Source organism: Mercenaria mercenaria, chromosome 3 (assembly GCF_021730395.1).
Source record: "Mercenaria mercenaria strain notata chromosome 3, MADL_Memer_1, whole genome shotgun sequence".
Taxonomy (NCBI): domain Eukaryota; kingdom Metazoa; phylum Mollusca; class Bivalvia; order Venerida; family Veneridae; genus Mercenaria; species Mercenaria mercenaria.
Window position 1 is genome coordinate 78,505,869 of NC_069363.1, and position 23,489 is coordinate 78,529,357.

General features: G+C 36.4%; 2 protein-coding genes across 2 annotated transcripts in view; both read left to right on the forward strand.

Moving 5' to 3' along the window:
• Positions 1–509: 509 nt before the first annotated feature.
• On the forward strand, positions 510–11,984 carry LOC123547765 (pancreatic triacylglycerol lipase-like). Its single transcript, XM_053539779.1, has 6 exons — positions 510–618; positions 6,429–6,703; positions 8,038–8,269; positions 8,658–8,765; positions 10,348–10,476; positions 10,940–11,984. The coding sequence occupies exons 1-6, from the start codon at positions 510–512 to the stop codon at positions 11,173–11,175; spliced, it is 1,089 nt and encodes a 362-aa protein (XP_053395754.1). The 3' UTR covers positions 11,176–11,984.
• LOC123545978 (pancreatic lipase-related protein 3-like) overlaps positions 11,922–23,489 on the forward strand; it is a 35,433-nt gene continuing 23,865 nt past the window's right edge. The window contains 1 exon segment of the mRNA XM_053539780.1: positions 11,922–12,000. Coding sequence (XP_053395755.1) covers positions 11,922–12,000 — 79 coding nt within the window.

The window sequence follows — 23,489 nt, forward strand, 5'->3', positions numbered from 1 at the left end:
TCCCTTTAAAATAGCTATTTACTATTAAGGTCTACACCAGGAGAAACAACCCAATTACTCTGGTTTGAATTTTGACAGAGCTATGCCTCTTTTTAACAAAGAATTATTTAAGTTTCATAAAGTTTTTACTGGCAAAGCTTTAATTCAGAGTCAAGCACTGAGAAAATTTGAGCGCACTGCCTCACGGAGAGCTCTTGTTTACAGTTTAACTTTGCCTTGATGCATAAGCGATTTAACTGAACAATTCGACAGAAAAATAGATAAACCGCGTGTGCAAACAGTTTGAATAGTTCAAATACATGTTAGGCCACGTATTAGCAAAGAAAACATTTGCGTAATACTGCAGCAAATATGACTGTGTGCGACATTAGTGACTTCCAATAATTATAAACGAGAACGACTGTTCGGAATATTATGCTGTTGATTTTCTCAGCGACATACAAATTTTCTTGTAATCGGCTGGTGCTTTACAAATATATTGAAATATCTGAAGCAGATATGTCCTTAATATGGACGATGACGCTATGTTATCTACGTCGGCATTGGATAATGAAATCGGTACCATTGATTTATTAACATACGATTACATCATTTTGTGTGATATTGCACAGGAGTTCTGTATGCCTCTTTAAAGTATTTGTGCAGCAAGGATAAACTCGACTAATATTAGTGAAAAGAGATCTACATCCAAAGAACCTTTACTCAGTTTACACATGTTTTCGTTTCGGCCTGTCTCGATTTCAAACATTTCTTTATACACGTCACGTGCCAGATAGAATACACGAGCGCAAATAAAAGGAGGTAAAATCACTGGCACCAGATCAGAAAGAAAATGCCTCCGTACGTGTTATACCCTACCCCTAGGTATTCTATAAGAACCATGGTCTTGAACGGGAAAATATACTAACCCGTTTCAATCACGCTTTTCAAACCTAAAACACGCAGTTCGGTAAATGTGTACTATGGATATCAAACAAGTGGTAATTTATCTTCCATTGTGTACCGGTCACATTTCTCCAATGTATACATCTTATCTTAGAAAAACAACGCGTAGTTCATAGTATTTCAACGTTACACAAAAAACTTACTTGAACTTCCCTGGTGAAGTTCCGTTCTAGATTACAAAACTATTCTGATTGGCTGTTGTGAAAATGTATGTCAATCGACATTTTACTACACGTGTTCGCTAAAATGTGAAAATGCAACATAAATGTGCAAAATGAATAAAATAAACAGAACATATGCAGACCAATGTACAATTTCAAATTAAAGATCATATACAAGATGAATTTCATTAATCATTTCGAGTTTTAGTGTAAAATTGTGATTTTTTTAGATTCTGTTTTTGTTTGTTTACATTTCGCCAAACATGTGCACACTGCCGTGACCTCTAGACCGGATGTTCATTAGGGAAGGTCAAGCAAGTTTTTTCTGTAACGTTGACGAAAGCATAAAATATGTTGATAATCTCAGCAATATGAAATATTGAGACAATGTGACTGGTACACGATGGAAGATAAATTATCGCTTGTTCAATATACTAGGTACCCATTCACCGAACTGCGCGTTTAAGTTAAGAAATGTACGATTGAAACGGGTTAGTATATTTTCCCGTTCATCACCATGGTTCTTATAGAATACCTAGGGGTAGGGTATAACACGTACGGAGGCATTTTCTCTCTGATCTGGTGCCAGTGGGTAAAAGGAAGTATCAATAGGTCTTCATGGACTTTATTGACTTCTACACAAGTGCGAGATAGTACATAATCGGTGACACGATTCTATTACGTAAAGAAATGTCAATTGACATACTTAAGGGCGCTGACTGCAAATTCAACTGGAACGAGACAGAAAAATGAAATATTTAATAAACAGAAAAAAGTTATATTTCTTAGATCGGTGATGTCAAAATTGCGTTCGGTGTATCGCGGTCAGTAAAGTAACGACTTGTAGTTAAAAGAAAGGAAATTGTCAGTAACTACTTAAGAGAGGTGATCAAACACCAACGCACCCATCCACCTGTATTTTTATATTTTTACAATCAGTCCAACATCCATAAAGACAATTATTGTGAGGACAACCACCCATTATAATGATTTTCTGATGGACCCCACCACCCTTAATAATAATTTTCCGATGGACCTTCAAAATTTCGTTGCCGTCCGACCCCCACCCCACCCCGACCCCCATATAGTTAATTCTGGAATCGCCCAGATGTACTGTATTACCAGTATATAAGGTTATAGCTGGTAAAAGTTATGATTAGTTGTCATTGTGTTGCCGTTTTGAAGTGCTTTTTTTTGTAAATATTTTATTTAGATTCTATAATAACCTCTCACTGAGGTTTGAGGCATATTGAATATAAAATTTAAAGATCTGAATGATATTTGGACACAATAACCCTTGGGGAAAGGCCTTCACATGGATCTACTTAAACTTGACCCCTTTATGGGCAAACACTGTCGAGTGTTAGCATCTGCCCTCATTAGGCAATGCTCTTATTTATTATTAGGGCGATTCAAGAATTAACGATATGGGGGTCGGTGTATCAAGATTTGGATGGCAGAGGAGGCAGAGGCAATTTCAATTTCTATACAGGCAGAGTGAAATTTTTAATACACAAATGTAATGAAATTGAATTGAAACTGGCTGACTTATTGCCTGTTAATGATTGTATGTGAAAAGGCAATAACCTTATATAAGTTCATGGATATTAATTATAGTCAATCCCCACCCCCGTGGTCACTTGATATGTAAAACATCTCCAACAGTGGGGATTTTGACAAATTGCCGTTGCTCCAGGGTGGGGATTTAGACTCCGAAAAAGGAAAAATGTCAAATTCCCCTAGGTCAGCCCGCCGCCCCCTCCCTGGGGTAAAATATTGATAGGTGCATAACCAACAGGCCGAAAATCTGTTTAGTTCTATAACTTAACATTGCCGTTATTTAATACCAATTTTTATTTCTTACCTTCACCAGTTTATAATGATGTACAACGTCTTAAAATATCATTTAAGGTATTATATTCCTTATCTCCTGCCATTAAATATAAATAGGAGATTACCCCACCCACTTCTGTTAAATTCGAAGTTTTGTTTTAGCTTATTTCTTTTAATAAGCACTATAATATCGTAGGATAGTATGTTATATTAGCATGAATTATTACAATTAATAGAAACAAGGGGCAGTGAATATTTATTCATTTACTGCAAACTGACATGTTTGAATGCAGTGAAAGCGGTATATGTATTACCACTGTATTATGTAGATACAAACGACAAAAACTCAAGCGATATCATTATAAAATGACACTACTAATTTGTTATCTGTAGTTCCTACTTACTTTCATAGTTCTGTGTAAAATATTTTGAAATGTGACTTTCCTCCAGACTGGTATTTGATTGAAAAATAAAAAAAATAATAACAAATCCATCGCATGCAATAGCATTATTTCTTGTCATTGTTCTCGACTCTCTTTTAACTAATGTTATGCATTTACAGCCTTTGGTATAAAGTGTTTGTGAATTATGACCAAAAGGCTATTAAAATGAAACAAAATCCTAATTGTAATCATATGAAATCGCATATGTTATGTATCCAGTGCATACAGTACAACCTGTTATTGTGTATAGCAATATCACACGTAAACGTATTACAAGTCATCTGTTAGTGCCAGTGCTCATCTGACACATGGCCAGTCATTGTCCGATTTATGGTTCTGGCTTATGTACTCTCCTACTGTTGTAATGATGAACAAGCTGTACAAAGTTAACAGACTATAATTCTTTCATTTTTTATTTAAGAAACATTGACCTAATCAAAAGCCTTAAAAAACACCAAGTGACATAATTCTTCCTTGATTTGTTTCTTAAAAATCGGACTACCCACAGAGTATGAAACTTTTCTAAAACACTTCTTAAACTTGAAATTATTAAATAATGTTACAAGTACCAAAAACAATTTAGTGACATCTTCAGATGTGCTCATACGGCGTTGCACATGGAACCTTCGTTGATAAACTAAAGTGTAATTCCATGAAGTCCTCAGTTAATATACTGGTACTGATGATAAACCCGAACAGAAAATGAGGTTTTTTACCTGTAACTTTTTTATTTCTGCAATTTGTAATCAATTGTTGATATCAAAATAAAGCTAAACATTTGCTGAAAAAACTTTGCATAATTTAAATTTATATTTAGTTAGCAAACTCACACAAAGTGAGGCCCTGAAAGGGGTTAGTAAAATGGGGACTGAAAGCAGGTTGACTGATGATAAATTCGAACACTTTGTCGTTTACAAAATTTTCTTTGTAGTATTATATTGAAACTTTCCCCAAAAAGCTGCAACAGTCATTCCTGATCAAGTAATGAAAAGTTACCAAATGTCAGGCCTTCACGTGGCGACAGTGAGCATGCGCAAAAAACACCCTCTTCCCCAGTAATTCTGGATAAATATTTTTTATAAAGATAAATGTAAGTCATTTATTTATACAGAATATTTACCAATGTTGTTTTTATTTACACCAGTTGGTGTTGTAAATGGACACTATTAGATGGTGTGTTCAATTTTTTAAATAACCGATTGCAATAAAATATTTCCAAGGTGGTCGACTTTATCATCTGTCCGGGTTTATCATCAGTAACAGTAATGGACTTGCCTTAAAAGAGAAAACAATGGATAGTGCTAAACATGGGGGATCTTAGGTTACGAAGCCTGTTTATCTAAAACCTAATGCTGACTTTTTATATTTCTTGGCTGGATGTATTTGGTATGAATTTCTGGCTACGATGTTGCTTTTTCCTAATTGCCAATTGCTAATATATTCTTATTGCTACTTATCAATTATCAATGCAAATAACTATTTTTTTCTATTTGCTAATTGCCATCTGCCAATTTCTGTGTTAATATTGTATATTTTCACATACCTACTGCGCTCAGTAATGTTTTTTTGCTACTGACCATTAAAAGTCAGTGACCCATTGCGATCTTTGATTTGTTTCTTCTGTCCACGTTGATTGTCATTGTATCTTTCTGTACATATCGTTTTGGTTTGTATTTGTTGAAACAGAAGTCACCGTGCCCCAACACAAGTTTGGCAATATGGTGGTAAAATTCCAGCTTTTGACGATGGAGGAAGACCCCAGGTGTCCCTCCAGACATTATTTTAGGCATGAGTAGGGACGTGGGTAGAACCATCCACCTTTCGTATGCCAGGCCAGCTGGCTTTTTCTCATGAAAGAATTCTACATCCCAAGTGAGGTTTTTATCCTATAATGGTAAGGAGCAAATGATTCGAAGTCAGCAAACGTAACTGTTTGACTGCGGACTCTCTTTTCTGTACATGCCTGTCAAATACACTAAAATAGGGTTCGTTATGAGGTGTCTACGTTCATTTTATGTGTTATCTAATTTAAATCATGGTCATCGTAATCATCATCATTTATTTGTTTGTTCGTTCATTCATTTATTGATGATAGCAATTATTATTATTATTATTATTATTATTATTATTATTATTTTGTAATCTATGAGTGATATGTTATTTCTTAGGACACCGACATTTTAAAAGATCTACACGGAGGAAGAAATGAATTCAAGGCTTTTAAGGTTCACTGCTTTTTGTCTCGTCTTTTCATTCGCAGAGGGTAAGTTGTAAAATTTCTTATCTTTTAAGCGAAAGCATAAGTAGTGCAAATACAAACAGTTTTATCCAAGTATTTCGGTATTTTTTATATTGCAACGTCAATAAAACTTAGTTTATTCGCTGGAAATACCTACAGCCCGAAATGTGTTTCCTTAATCAAAACTATACACAGCTATTGCATTCAAATTGCAAAGAAATATATTGGTCTCAAAGTTTGAACATTCCAAAGGTCGCATCATTGACCATATTGTTTACATACGTCACGGCCTTTACTCACTTCGAACACGCCAAAGTAGTACACTAACAAACCGCGATTCATTGCTTAAGAGTTTGTTCGGTTGTCGAAGTTATAAAACGATTAAGAATAAATTGATTTATCTGATTTGACTTTGAAAACTATCTTTCATAACATAAAAACCGCCAAAACCTTTGTAAAATCACATAGAGTTCTAATTGCACCAGTTTCTGAGTAAATCAGCAAGCTTCAGAGCTACGGCCTTTGTACAGCACAGATCAGTTCTGTGGCGTGTTTTATTTATCTGTTACAACATCTTTTTGTTCTGGGCTTACTTTGTGATGCATGGCTCTATGGCTGTGTTTGGGGTGCTCTGTGCTTCCGGGAAATCTCCATTTACCTTTTATCTTCTATTAAGATTTTCCGTTTTTGTTGGGGGATAAAATATGGCAACATTTTTTTTTCATGACTGCCGATACCTAGCATAACAAGACACTTTATTTATAAATCTTGCGCTCTCCACAGTGTTTTTTAGTAATTTGTTTTCAGGCTTGTTCTATACATCGTCAGAAGTGTGTTATGGAGCACTAGGATGCTTCAGTAATAGTTACCCGTTTACAAACGCGCGGGGAAAGTTGCCAGAGTCACCTGGAGACATAGGTACTACGTTCTTCCTTTTCACTCGATATTCCTCAACGGAGTATGTGGAACTCGCGCCATCAACCCTTACCGAGCCCAAGCCAATTATACTGATAATTCACGGGTACGCTCAGTCTGCACAAAAGCAATGGGTTAAGGACATGGTCACCGAATTACTGGAAAATGTGAGTAAATTCCGGACACAATTTTGAAAAAAAAAGTTTATGACACGTTGTATATATTTCTAATATATTCTTAGGTATTAAATTTTCACATATGAATAAAATCTATTTAAAGGCCCTTTTGAAACGTACAAAGAACAAAATGGTAGACTCAGTTTGATTGTAAATAGACTGTGCAACCTCACTCGCGCCCCCTAGCACCGGCTTAAGCGGAACTCTATTATAAAAAATACTTTATAACATATTCGTTTGTTTTCTTCGTAAAGTTACAATGGTACTGGAAACGCCAATATTTTCCCATACACTGACGCCTGAATTTCATATCGGGTGCGTGACGTAATTAAATGTATGTTGTTGCATAAATTCTTTTATTAAGTTCAGTATTGTCAGTCTTTCATAATATTTACATTACATTTAACGTTTCAGTTTACATTTTTGTAGATACGTATGTAATAAAAAGGTTATTATTTTTGCATCGGGAAATATGCACTCGTTCTTAGCGGAAGAATATTGCGCTCTTAAAGTCGCGCAATATTTCCGCTGCAGAACTCGTGCATATTTCCCGATACAAAGTTAAGAACCTATAAGTACTGACTCCATGATCACACAGGGCCAGAAAACAGAACAACACTGAAGTTAGTTTTATTCTATTGGATTACAAAAATACCCTAAAACCTCGAAAATTAGCCGGACTCAGTGAAAATCTCAAAAATATGTATATGTCCAACACTTTTTTTACATTATTTCAGGCTTGAGTTATCAAAGTCTTTTCGCAATCCAGGTACTAGTTTCTGCAAATAAAAGGAAGGTTTTTGTAATTCAACGTTAGCGACCCTGTTTGACAACTGGGCTGGCATACATTTTCTACATTTCGTTGAAAAAGCAGCTTGCCTGTTTCAAAAAGACTTTCCTTGTGACAAATAAAAATGCTAATTTTTTCCATCTTTAGCCCAAAAATGATATGAACATCAAAAAGATCTTTAATTTTTTATTGTAATATTTTTAATATTCAAACAGTAGCCTAAAATTGTTTATGCTGACAGAAAACTATTTTCATATACTAGTATTCATAGGATATGTCTGCGACTGATTCAGAAAAATATGCCAATTTATGCTTTAACCATTTTGTCCCCTCAAATTCAGTATTACCTTTACACCTCATCAACTCTTTACACATTTTTGTAGGTACGGCAGTTGACGGCATTTAGTTTCGTCTGAACTGTATTCCTCTGCACCAAGCATCAATTAGGATCTTTATTTTTTCTATTGTCTCTATGTCAAAGACTTTCAAATGCAATAGTAATAAATACTAATATGCACTATCACAATAATTTCAGGGTGACTATTACGTCATTGCCGTTGATTGGAGTAGCGGCACAGAAGAGCCTTATTATCTGCAATCGGTTGCTAATACAAGAGTTGTAGGAGCGGAAGTCGCGCAGCTTCTTAAAAAATTGAGAGATGAAAACGGTTTCGACCCTGCTGACATGCACTTAATTGGATACAGCCTAGGTGCACATGTAGCTGGATACGCCGGCGAGAACTTTGAGAATATTGGCAGAATAACAGGTTCTGATTGATATTATTTACGAACATCTTGCTAAACGAATTGATTTTACCAGAGTCTTTGGAAATAAAATTAAATAAAACATGTACTGAAAAAGAACACTGCATATATTTAGAAACTATGAAAACTATGTAAACTGTATAGCTGTAGATTTACCTTAAGCCTAGCACATGGAACCGTGTACGAAGATTTACATTAAAGATTTTCGTTCATTGTACATTCTCTCAGCCTGCAGCGTGTGACAGTGCGAAGCTACCCAACAGATATTTAGTTCCGTTCATAGAACATGCTATTTTCGAAAGCAATTTAGAACACAGTAAAACAACTATCAAAAGTAATTAAAAAGTAACAATTTAGCCTGATAAAAGAAAAATATTCTCTTACTTCCAGGGCTAGACCCAGCTGGCCCAGCATTTCAATTTACTGAGCCGAGTGTTCGTTTGGACCCCACTGATGCAATTTTTGTAGACGTCATCCATACAAACGGTAAACTTCTAGGTAAGTGTTCCAAAAACAAACAAGCTGGCTACTTGACATAAAGGATAATTTATAATGTTATACCGTAATTTAAACGTTAGCCATATACACACCGTGTCCAACAAGCAGCGCCGATTTGTACATGTGTCCCTACAGTTCATAGCGATTTGTTTCTGCATGAAATTTCGACTTCGTATATTTCCCTTTTATCTGCAAAATTTGAACGTTTGTCCGTCTGTCAAAGGCCAAAAATGTAATGGACAGCTTTTGACTCTTAGAAGTGGAATCATCTATCTACACATCCATATATTGTACCGAACATGTAGGGACTTGAACATATACTACCATACATCAATGTATGACCTACCATAGCCTCAAGGGCTACTCCAGATTTCAAACTGTATTCAGGATATACTAGTATACCTTCATTTACATGTATAGTATGTTCAGGTGGTAGGGGCTCAAACTAGGTCGAAAACCTTCCAGATATGGTCAAAATAGTGAAATATTCTAAGTTTGAATATTTCCCGTTCACCTTCTATGACCTTTCTTCAAATTTTAGATCTGCCCAGGTACCCGATCTTGGTCAAACTCATAACTACACGTACATATAGGGTATGTCTATATTTCATTGCCATATGGGCTCAAACTAGGTCGAAAACCTTCCAGACTTAAACATAGTTTAAATAGTGATATTTTTTATGAGCAAACGCTGCACGGTCATCTTAATTATATGACCCTGTAGGGCTACCCGATGGATACACCGGATACCTAATCTTGGCCAGGACCTATACATCAACGTAAACTATTGCAGTTAGTAACTCGAAATTTCGAGATACGTAACTCGAAATTCCGACTTAGTAACTCGAATTTTCGACTTAGTGTATTAGATATTAACTCGACATTGTTAGTAACTCGAAATTTCGAGTTAATAAATAACATACACCTGCTCTTCCGTACTTTTTCGCAACATGAAAACATGCACAGAAGCAGTCTAAAACCAGATACCCCTTTAAACACTAATGAATTCGGCCACAACGGAAGCGCATTTTCCTCTAAGAAACACATTTGGCAGATTACATTATTTCAGGGTTGTGCTTACTATGACAGATATAAATGTCCATAAATTCTTTACAATAGTAACTAAAATACCGACATATGTAAAGTCAGAAATGAAACGATCTTCATTTTCAATAAAATCTTAATATATGTACTTGATTTACATTTTGTTACCATATTATTGTTCGTCAAACACCCTCAAATTAATTAATAATAGACTGTAATAAAACGCAAACACCCGTTGGACCGAAGCCTCGTTACCCTCAGATAGATTTCTTAAGAGAAGATATTTGCTTTTGTCTCCAGAACATTGTGTCAAAGCATTGCATTGATGTATTTGTATGTAACTATGGGGAATTAATTGTACTTTGGGGCCTGGTATCCAGCGCTTGGATATATTCTGCTTCCCTTAGCCGAAAACAATGTAGCTCCAAGCCAAAAAGAGATAGATATCGATTTGTTTCAAGATAATAGATTATAGAAAAGAGATTTGATATCAGAAGGATCAAAAATGATGAATTCATACTTCTTTATTTTGCAACAGCTGCTGGCATAAAACGGTTGGTTGGCACAGTGGATTTCTTTCCAAATGGAGGGAGAGATCAACCCGGATGTCCAGTGGTTTCTGTTAATTCTGATATAATTACTGCCTTGTTTAGAGGCGCGGATTTGCGTAAGTAATATGATTTTCCTTTTCATTTTTGTTAAACAAAGCCATTTTGTACTACTTGTTTCATAACTTAAGATATGTTTGACCGAAAGCGACGATGTATGAAACACAACTTTCAGCCACGTTGGCTAAAGGTTCGGGTTGTACAATAAGATAAAAGGACATAAAGACTGTACTTCATCAAACTCTTTTTGGAGTGAAAATGACCTATATATACTACATTACATTTATATCTAATCCGACAATCCTCAAACGATTATTATATTACTTGCACAGACATTGGCCACGTTTTAGCAGCGTGGAGGATGCATGGTTTCAGGACACAGTATGTATTGTTACACAGTTTGTTTAATATGTCTGGTCTTGCATACAAAGAAAAGTGCATTGGTGATGCATATGTTTTTGCGCATCAAAGAACCATCTAGTTTGGTTATAGAATTACACACATTTTTAAATGTGTTTTCAGAGAATCTGGCTAGTGACCCGTTTTGCAGCCATCGGCGTTCAGTGGAGTTTTTCATCGAATCAATCAACAGCATATGCCAATTTAAAGCATACCCATGCCCCGACTTGTCCTCGTCAAGTTCGTGCAATTCTTGTGCCACCGGATGTGGATTCATGGGATTTCATGCAAGCTCTTCAATGAATCCGGGACAATACTTCTTACAAACAAATTCAAACAAACCTTACTGTATAGTATAGGATGTACCAAAACGTTTTATTAGTGTCAAATTAGTTACTCATTTCCTATTCCTTATTTCCTGTTCGCGGTAAAATTACAACAATTAGGCCTACTCGTTACCTATATAAAAGTATTTTTCTATCAACAGTGCAATCTAAAACAAAATCCAGAGAATGAATATAATGAATGTCGAATAAGTAACAGTTTACATAATCCTCGATATTCGCTAGAAAATGTTCGATTGCCTCTACATTTTCTGTCGATAGGACCATGTGTAACTTGTTACAATACAATCTAACTAAGGTCTGTCTCACCTAATTCTGGACCTCCGATAATTTATTTATACTGCATGTAAAATTGTCAAAAATGGCATCGTTAATACCAGAAGGTTAATACCTCTAGCCACCTTCTCATTTTTTTTTTTTTTTTTTTTTTTTTTTTTTAAATGTAAAATGAAGTTTAAAATCAAGATTTTATGTTTTTCCCATAGACTTGCGTTGTAAAATGACGTGACGTCCATTCCAAGATGGTGGCGTCCATACAAGCGTTACAAGCGTCATTTGGGGGTTTGCTCACATTTGGCGACATCTGATCTACTTATTGTTGAATAACAGAAATGGAAAATTGAAACAAACTTTGTCCAGAACTTGTAGGATTTACTTGCACGGAAGGCCCAGAATTAACATTTCACTTCTAATTAAGCAGCTATTTCCGTTTCAGGTTTCAGCTTTTTTTCTGAAAATGTCTTTGTACTTATTCGTTAGCAATGACGTTAAATAAATACAACTTGAGTGAAGTGCGTATCATTGTTTCAGCCATAGATAAAAGAGATGGGGACAGCAGAGGTACACGCAACCCATTTAACTCATTTTCATTATGGGTTACTGTTATTTACAATCATATTAATGAAGGGTCGGATGATAACACTCTGTTTTTTTAGCATGAATACATGTTGGTGCTTTCTGTTACCTATGTGCTATATTTAGTGACCGTTCGTCCTAGGTAAAAATTCTACCTCAATGCAATTAATGATTAAAAAGGTACGGTCTCGATGTATTTTAATTTGAGACAACGGTTTATATAAGGGACTACGTTAAACAAATTAATGATTGCCTTTATTCTTTATAATAACACGATATCTGTTTCATCAATTCCACCCTCGCATCTTTATTTCTCATGTCGGTCGTTCAGTGCAGACTGGCGGTATGTTAAAGGGACTGGCCTCCAGACCGTTCGACAACAAAAAACTTAAAAAATTTAGATATCTGGAAATAAATGCTATATTTCTTAAGAATGCTTTAAAACTCAATTACTGACACTATATATGTTACGCAAACACATGAGAATTTGCTGTTTTTACTACTTTTTACGATGTAAATCGAAAAACGTTTGTAACGCTTTACTCCAGGTAAACTGTCTTGATTATAAATATCTATACTTCGAATCCTTAATTCACTAATTCTGCTATAACGCTATTGGTTACGACGACAGGAAAATGTCTTTATTGCCGCGGCGGTCCGGGTTCGTTTCCGACACGGCAACTTTTATTTTCTTGATTTGGCGTTTTAAAATATTTTAGAAACGAAACTCATATTCAAATCTTCATAATATGACCAAACTTCAATTTGAAAGAAAGATCATTTTGAGCCAAAATCTGGAGGTCAGTGCCTTTAAAACATTTTTGTGCAATTGATAGGCATGGCAGATCTATAGACGAAAAAAAATCATGACCTTTTTTTAAGGGGTATTTTGTTCTTCAGCTTAAGATAAAAGCAGCATGTTCAAGCGCGTCATTTACTTTCATTTTCGATGATATGAAACACATGTGTTTTCCCTCGCAAAAAAGTACTCATACGAAACATTTACTTCTGGATGGGTATGATGGTACACTGAAAATTCCGCCCAAAACGCAATGACAGCAAAAAACAATGTTTCCGTTTAAAGTGATTTGTGGCAATTCAAACCACATATATTCAGTCGAAAATTTCGCAATTTCAGCAAACTTTACCGTACTGTATATAACTACCCTATTAAATACATTTACCCATTTCATTAAAAAAAAAACTCTGGCAGAAAAGAAGGTAGTATCACTTGCCACAACTTGTAACTTATGCAAAATTTACACAGAATATCAGTGCGGTCATGTATACGCAGAGACATAGTCACATGCCCAATGGATTTTCATTGTATATATCATACAGAAGCTCATGAAGCTTCAGAACTTATGTTGACCAAATGCTTTTAACAGCGATACATTTGTTGGTTTTCGTGTTGTTGTTTTTTACGCTTGGTTTTACTTCACACGACACAATTTAGGTCATGATGGCGACTTTCCAGCAGGATGGCTTCCTAACATCAAAAAATTCTACACCCTAAGGGAGTTTTCAAACCTACAACCTACAACGTTTAGGGGCAAGTGATTCGAAGTAAGCGACATCAGCCACATGGCCGAGAAGTCCCCTTAAGTATCGAGTTAATACTTAGGAATTTATGTGCAGGCCACCTCAACGTCCAAAACAACCCAGAAAACACAGAGTAAAAAAAAACAACACATCAAACAAAATTGTGCGTGCGAACGTCTCGTTATTTTAATAACACATCGGCATTCTTCTTATATTATTTTTTCTGTCATTTAAAAAAAGTAACTTCACTTCAGTTGATGTAATCTAAATATTACCCCTCGCCGAGCCTGGACTAGAAGTGTTTTTACGAATTTAATGAATAAAAGCGGAAACTTAACTTCGCAACTACTTCCGTCAAGATATTCCCTTTCAATCACATCAAATTAATCTGAACGGACAGGGCAATAAATAATTTATTTATTTTTTCATTAAAATGATTACTACTAGAAATAGTTACCCCGGTGAGACTTATTAAATGTCAATACTTTAAAAGGCCCTCGTGACCGTTTACAAGTTGTTGATCTGCTAGAAATAGAAATATTGAGTTTTCCTATACAAACTTGTTAATATTTCAGTATTTTTAATGTACATTTAGGATCTGATAATAAAATATCAGTTTCAGAAAACGTTCCATTGAAATGCCCAATTTTTAAGGACCTGTCAAAGTGAGTTTTCACAAAACTTACAAAAGTTAACTTAAACATATTTTTTGTGAGATTGCAAATGTAAGCATGCAAATTCTGTAGTTATGCAAATGATATCATCGCAGAAGATAAAAAAAAATAGAATGGGCCATGGTCTCTTTTCCGAAGATATCAATTTAACGTATTATTATTATCAAAATAATATTAAATAGCAACATTTGTTAATCGTATCCGATTCGAATCATAACTTTCAGATTTAGAAGCGTCATTTCTGGATCTAAATTTAAGAATTGTGAATAATAATCTAGAAACGAAAATATATGATAAAAGGGACGATTTTTATTTTGAAATTGTCAACTTTCCCCATCTTGATGGAGATGTCCCTCGAGCCACATTATACGGTGTCTATATTTCACAGATTATTCGTTTTGCATGATAGATGATTTTAATGACAGAAATTTAGAGATATCACCAAGAAACAACAGGGTTACCGTTATCGTAAGCTACGGAAAATTTTTAGTAAATTTTACTACAGATCGTCTAAATTAAATACAACACGACCCTTAAAACACTTTTAAAACTTGGACTTACACACCCGGAATACTATGGAGATGTAGTTTATAAAATTCGGAAAATTAAATATACCCCTTATTTTAATCAAATTTTTGTAAAATTGGTTAAAAATTGTATCAAAGGAGGATACGATGCGAAAATCGTGAAGCACAGCGCATGTTTAGTGATTGACCCCTCTACAGTTAATTGCTACGCTTTCCTGTTTGATGGTGCGATGACTAATAAAGTGTAGGACTCCGTGATGCTTTTCTCCTTAATCCTACATACAACGGACGGAGGGAGTTGATTTTTGTCTTACAGTTTTCTTAGTCGTGCCTTTAAAAGTTAGGCTCTTGTTGCTCTGACTTCAGACAAGTTGTAGGGTATATTGGTGTAATTTGTATCTTAAATTTACCTTAATTTTATGTTTTGCTTTATTTATCTGTTACTTTTGCACTAATGTTAGAGCCTTTCTCAGCGGGGATTTTATTTACATTGTGTTGTTTAACTTGTTGAAAATAGGGTAAGTGCGAGATTGGCATGCCCTAAACGCGTTTAAACCCCCAGTTACCTTTATATAGGTTACTGACCGTTCCAAGGCGGTGCCCCTATTTCCAACTTGTTTTCCCTCCGTTTCGTTTTTTATGTGTTGCTTATGTTGTCATGTTTGATACTTGCATTTATTGTCTGTGTTGTAGTTTTGTGTTGCGTATGTAGTATTGTCTATTGTTGGCATTGTATTAGCATTGTCTTGTCTAACTTGTTGAAAATAGGGTAAGTGCGAGGTTGGCATGCCCTAAACGCATTTAAGCCCCCAGTTTCCTTTATTTAGGTTACTGACCGTTCCAAGGCGGTGCCCCTATTTTCAACAGGTTGTTTTGTCTGTCTTGTATTGTGTGTTGCGTATGTTTTCTTGTTTGTTGTAAGCGTTTTTCCTCCACCCCACTCCCCCTTTTGCCCTCTCCTTTCCCTTGCATTTACGCTACTTTTTGCATCCCTCCCCCTTTACTTTTGGTAAGTTTTCGTGGCTCCCCTTTGTTTTTGCAGCCGAATCCCAAGACGGTACTTGATTGTTTTTCCTGCTTGTGTGGGTGCGTTTGTATGCTTGTGAGTCTATAACGATGCCCTACTGTTTTCTTATGTGTTGCTTGTTCGTTTTTCTATGTTATTCACTTGATCGTCGTTGTGTGTTTATCTTTGGTACATGAGTGTCTGCACTATTGTGGTTTACGTTGTAGTGCGACTGTTTTTAATTTGTATATTTTGCCTTGTATATTCGTCTTTGTTCAACTTTCCCCTCCGGATTCCTCCCCCAACCCGCGACCCCATTTCGCCCCTTACCATTTCCTTCCCCTTTATTAATATTTAGCTGAAATTAATATGTACATGTTGGATGTTTGAAGCAACCCGTCTGAAATATGTTTTCATTACAGTTTCTTTTTGTTGTGGGCCTACTATGTAAATGCGTGGCTCTGGGTCGGCTGTGTTTTTGGTGCTCTGTGCTTCCGATAAATCTACCCTTACCTATTATCTTGTGTACATTTGCCATTAAAAACAGCGAAAGAGTACGAGGTGTACAGGGGTATATTGAGCATTGTTCAGTTGACAATTAATTTTTTGTCCGCCGGAAAAAGTGAAATGATCGTCATTATCAGTCTTTTTGTGATTCAACGTAACGTCCTTTTTGAAGTTGAACACATATTCAAAATATTAATATCTCTGACAGAAAAATATCATAAATTCAAGAAGTTGAACACATATTCAAAATATTAATATCTCTGAAAGAAAAATATCATAAATTCAAGCATTTCAGTGTTAGTCATGGTCGCACATACTGAACGAAATTCATTCACGCTCAGAAGCGCGCATTTTCATTTGGTTTACTTACAAAACATTTCAACATTCCGTCCTATAATAAAATCAGAAACGTTTTCTATTTGCATGAAATCATAACAGCAATATGTAATCTTATGTTAATGAACCGATGGAGCACCTTGGAAGACACGTGCAGTTTTCCCGCCAAAATAATATCCGAGTAGCATATGACTGCATGAGATTATTAGTTACACTGCTTGTTGGTGACAGGATACGGGATATACGCTGTCGAGGAAATCCATATCAGGCGAGAGCGAAGCTCGAGCCTGATATGGATTTTCGGGACAGCGTATATCCCGTATCCTGTCACCAACAAGCTGTGTCATAGGCGTAGGAGCAGGGGGGGCCAGCGGGGGCCAGACCCCCCCCCAAAGCTAGGAGAGGGGGGGGGGCAAACTATAGTTTGCCCCCCCCCCCCCCCCCCCAATATTTTGGAAATGAGATATAACTTGCAGTCTAATATAACATTTACATAGCATCATATAATTCTTTTCAACCTGATTTCTGGTTTGCATTTGGCCTTCCCTTGTATTCTGACTTGTCTCTTTCTGTAGTGTCAGTACTGAAATCCGTACGTGCCACGCCAAGGATCATGAAGGATTGTTTGATTACATTTTATAAAAATAATATATCATTGAGCGCAATCACTACAGTTCCGGTTTGAGCGTCTGGAAAATCTATGTAAGGCCTAACTATTAAGCCTGTTTACGCATGTAACCGTTATGTATTTTTTTCATTGTCCGTTCAAGGGAAATGATATTTCCACAACTTTATATCACAATTAGACAAATGCAGCATTAATTGGTTGCATGTCCAGGGCTTCAACAGAAGAATGTAAAAAATGGCACCCTTAATTAGAACAATACATAATATGACTGATTAAGATAGTTCAGTGCCTAGTCGTATGTGTATTGATCATCAGAATAACTCAATGATTGCTAAAACATAGAGGCTTGAGGGGGCCTATGGTCCATTTAGCCCTTGTATGCAAGGCTTTGAGGCTTTGTCATGAATGCACTGAGGATACCTTGCCGCGAAAACCCCTCCACCCCCCGCCAAACCGCCGGTCGAAAAGGTTTGGCCCCCCAAAGTTAAACTCGCTCCTACGCCCATGTGTGTAACGATTTTATCTTGCCGACTACCCTTTACTTACATGCTATAATCAGCACATTTTGTAAATTAACAAAGCTACTTACAGTGCAGACTGGAATCCTACAATCATTTGTTTGGTCATCATTTTTTGTTTATAGTTGATTTACACCAGCCATAAAATGCACAATGACCTGTGTTTTGGTTAAATCACAAAACACAAAAGCTCATTTACACAGGTTATGGACTGGTTTAGATCAGAAACACTAAAAAACTTCTTGTTCCATCCGTGTATCACATACAGAGTTATTCCGCTTTTACGGCTAACTTTTGTCAAACTTCATGAGCCTCAACTTAAGTAGAATGAAATCGGCAAGAAAACACTAAATTTACTCTCGGAAACGATGCTATCGCTGGAGCTAATAAATAATCTGACTTGATTCAATTACGCCAGCAGTGTGGCAGCCATTTTGTTTTAATCAAAATTCATATCTGAAATATACTAACAGGATATGGAATATATCCTGTCTCCATGTGACGTCTATTGACCAATAGAAATGCAAGAAACTTGTAGGAGGCAAGACAAATACATATTCACAGAGAGACGAATTCCTGCGGAATTGCACGACGAAGTTCCTGCACGAATATTTGACATACATTTTGCATGAGCAAGGAAGAATTGTCCATTTTTCGGTAAAAAAATACCCTTTTAATCATCTGCAGCCTAATTTTACAGTCTCCCAACGGACATGTGTTCGTTTCGGTTTTATTTCGGTTTAAAAAGTATGTTTCGGCGTATATCTGAAAACCTTCACCAGCTATAATGCATTCTATTTGTGAAATATGTGACACCTCGGTGTCTGATTTGTGCAACACATATCTCTCTCTCTCAAAGTACGTTATGCTAAAACTACGATGTTCCGTTTGGACAATCGTGACTTTTTATTTAAAAATAAACCGCGATGCACGATGGTACGATAACGAAAACGCGATGGCGCGATGACACGATGATGAAACAACGATGGTACGATGGTGAAAACGCGATGGCACGATGATTAAATCGCACCATCGTGCATCGCGGTTTAGTGTTTAAAAAAAAGTCACGATTGTCCAAACGGAACACCGTATAAAACAATATATAGACTTCCTACGTATCTTTAAATAATCTTTGGACTACTTGTATTTTAAAAGAAATATAAACTGAAGAAAATAAAAGTCATACAAGTGGAAGATAAGGAATCAGTATCATGCGCGTGTCTGGAATTCTTTCGTTAAAATGCATGGCCCGTTTCTATAGACATTTCCAAAAATGAAAGGCGAGCCTTATAAGTTCTAGGACACGACCATTCTAACCTAAATTTGTAAAATACTAATGGTTACACCTTGGTGTAGGAGCGATCTCAAAATGGGGATGGGGTTGCAGTGGGGGACCGACTCATTAAATTTGTCCTTTTGTCGCTGAAAATTAAAAAAAAAAAGCCATGTTCTTCCAGTTATTGACAATATCCTGTTTGGACCATGTCGTATGTCGCGCTTTGATGACGACGCACGACAATGCGACACGACATCTCGACAGTGCGACACGACATCGCGACAATGCAACACGACAATGCGACACGACAATAATATCGTATTGTCAGTGTCACATTGTCGCCTTTCAAAAGCGCGATTTTTCGCATTGTCGTGTGACTGATCGCATTGTTGCGATGTCATGTCGCGTTGTCGTGTCGCATTGTCGCGATGTCGTGTTGCATTGTCGTGCGTCGCGGTCTGACTTTTTTGCTGCTCGTGACTCGCGACAATGCGACACGACACGCGACAACGCGACGCGACGCTCTTGAAATGTCATGCGTCGTGACTGTGCCGTAATCGCGACACACGACAATTCCAAACGACACACGACAACGCGACGCAACACGTGACAACGCGAAGCGACGATCGACAATGCGAAGCAATATTTTAATAATGTCGTGTCGCATTGTCGTGCGTCGACCCCAAAGCGCGACGGACGACATACGACATTTTAGTGATAAATACAGAAGGAAGAACTTCTATAAAAAGTATTTTACATCAACTAAGGCTCTTAAGTAACACGCTTTGGTGTATATCAATTAACTCTATGGAAATAAATAGTTTTATGTAAGTTTTGTCCGTCTGTACGATCTGTAGACTTGCTATATGGACCGTTTAACGCAAATTTGGTCGCATTTTATCGAAAATTCATCAATTTCATTTTATTATAAAAAGCGTTAGGAGTAAGATATCAAACTGAAATTTATTTAAATAAGTAGTTGGAAATATTGTCTAAACGGATATGAAATAAAAATTTCGTCCCCTACGGACACGCCCACATTTGCTGAACTTTGTCATTTTTGGCGTAAAATATTAGCTGTAAAATAAGGAAAACTGCTTATGAAATATTTATTTTGGATAAATTTCTGCAAATAAAAACTTGTTTTGATAGAAAATAATAAAATCTGAAAGTCTGTGACTAAAAAAAACACAAACAAAAACAACAACAACTGTTCGTAATTTAGGATAAAAGCTGTATTTCCGTACGGAAAATTTCCGTGATTCTTATTTACAAAATGTTCCAAACACGGGATATTTTTATGAAATAACTTTTATAAATTAAATCTAAACATTATCTAAACAGATGCATCTATGTAATTTGTATATTTTTACCGCCAACCGTTTTGTAGGGGGACCGTCTCAAAATGTACTTCTTCATATATCAAATAGAGGGGTGCACCTTGTCAGAGAAGTCATATCTTTATAACCTGATGTCCGATTTTAATAAATGATACCTTGCTGCAAAAGACAAGCCAGTAGCTAGAGAAAACAGGCAAAGTCGACTTCGAACCGGTCAGATAGGGGTCAAGGTCATAGGTCAAATTCCGGTGATATTCTCAATATATACGCACTTTTTCCTTATTTTAAAGCTAATATTTTAAGCCAAAAATGGCAAAATTCAGCAAATGTTCCCGACGGACACGCCTTCGGGGACGAAAATTAAAAGAAATTTCAGTTTGATATCTTACTCCTAACGCTTTTTATAATAAAATGAAATTGATGAATTTTTCGAAACATTGCGACCAAAACTAGCGTTATACGGTCCCTATAGCAAGTCTACTGATCGTACAGACGGACAAAACTTACCTAAAACTATTTATTTTCATAGAAAAAAAAAGATATATACCAAAGCATATTACTTTAGAGCCTTAGTTGATGTAAAATATTTTTTAGAAAAGTTCTTCCTAAACTAAAATGTCGTATTTGTTCGTATTCGCTTTGAGGTCAACGCACGACAATGCGACAAGACATTATTAAAATGTCGCTTCGCATTGTCGAGCGTCGCGTCGCGTTGTCGCGTGTCGTGCCGCGCGTCGCGAGCAGCAAAAATGTCAGGCAACGACGCACGACAATGCGACATGACATCACGACAATGCGACACGACAATGCGACACGACATCGCGACAATGCGACACGAAACACGACAATGCGGCGCGACAATTGCCGTTTAAACATATAATACAATACGTTAATCAAGCATATGATCTTTGGAACCCCAAATTACGGAATCCTGTTTGGACCATGTCGTATGTCGCCCGTCGCGCTTTGAGGTCGATGCACGACAATGCGACACGACATCGCGACAATGCGACACGGCACACGACAATGCGACGCGACATCGCGACAATTGTCGCACCGCATTGTCGTGCATCGACCTCAAAGCGCGACGGCGACATACGACATGGTCCAAACAGGATTCCGTAATTTGGGGTTCCAAAGATCATGTGCTTGATTAACGTATTGTATTATATGTTTAAACGGCAGATTACTTCAAAATAAATATGTTCCTGAGTTTACTTTTGGAAAACATATCTCGGACAGCCAATATGATACGTTACATTAGTGATTAGTCTATAGAATAGTTAAATTATTGGTGAACAGATACTCATCATTATGCAAACGGACGTAACCAATTAAATATCTATTAACCCCGAGTCGATTTAATTTTTTTAAATTTAATTAAATAAACATATTGTACTAATTCTGCACGTTCTTGATGTCGATTTTTATGGTGTCGAATCTCAGTATGAGATAATTTGAGATCCTGCAAAGAAACCTCGCGTGATGATGAATATTATGATGGTTATTTTTTGCCGATTAAAACAATGAAAACATGACTTTCATGCACTTTCCTTGAATATTTTTGTTTTGAAATATATTACCACTACGGTGAAAGTTTACATTGGTCTAAAAACATGATAGGAAAAAACGTAGGTCAAAGAGTACTTAAAAATATTAACAACATTATCATAATGGTATTAAACCAAATCTGACCTAGCATGATAAACAATACACTGGTCTTCATTAAGCATATAACAAACCTAGGAAGCTTTACAAGAAGTGTAGGTGCTTGAATATATAGACCAAAAATGTTTACTACTTCTCTCTTTCCCATAATTCTTAGTCATGTATTTCAGTTGCCTTTGAAAGATTGTTGTATCATTTTAGATTTAAAATATCTTTTTTAAGAACATTTGTCAACTCATTATGAAAATGTATTTAACTGTGTTTTAATTACATATTGTACTATTGATTAGTTACACATGCAAGAGCGTATATATTAGAAATATGAATACTTTCGATTATTTTTGGATTGTGTATCGATACACCCTTTTTGAACTGATTATCCATTATGTTGGTGTCCATCTTTGCAACACCTGATGAGATCAAGTAAATACGTTTAGTTGAATCCATTCCGGATCATGTGTATAGGTTTAGCTGAATCCATTCCGTCTGCGAAAAGCGTATGTGACCAAAGGTGCGAGACACACTATCCTTGTTTTGCTTAAATGCCAAAACCGCCCTATTAAACTTCAATCGTTGTTTTTTTTTGTTGTTGTTTTTTCGTGACGCTTGATCTCTCTGCAGCATTTGACACAACTGACCACGGGAGACTGATTCATCGCCTAGAACGTCGCTTTGGGGGCCTCCGTGGCCGAGTGGTTAAGGTCGCTGACTTCAAATGACTTGCCCCTCATCGATGTTGGTTCGAGTGCTCACTCGGGGCGTTGAACATCTTCATGTGAGGAAGCCATCCACTGGCTTACGGAAGGTCGTGTTCTAACCAGGGTGCCGCACTGTGACTTATAAGACACGAGTGGCACCTGGGTCGTCTCACCATCAAAGCTGGAAAGACGCCTAATACCTATAAATTGTGTCGGTGCGACTTAACCCCAACAAAATAAATAAATAAGAACGTCGCTCGCTTTGGTGTTACAGGCAAGCCATTCGCATGGATGATGTCATACCTTAGTGGCAAGAAAAATGGCTCGAAAATAAGAATGTAGGACAAAAACCCACCTGGACAAAAACCCACCCAGTGTTTTTAACATAGGCGGACAAAAACCCACCCTAATTATTTTCCAGGTGGACAAAAACCCACCCTATATAATTTGTAGGCGGACGAAAACCCACCTGTGACAAAATATTTCAAGGTAGACGAAAACCCACCTAAGACGATAAAGTGATTGTTTTTGTTGGGATATTAATCACATTATTTTCTTTTAAATAAATTAATCAAATATACAGCTGAATTTGAATCTGAAGTTGAATTCTTTTATCAAATTCCTCATTCCTCTAATTATTTGAAATATCATCTTATGAAGTTCAAACTGATGTTATTTGGATGTGTAACCCTTCCATAATTGGTGCATCCCAGGTAATTTGCTATGTACTTTGTAAATGTGCTACTTCAAAAAT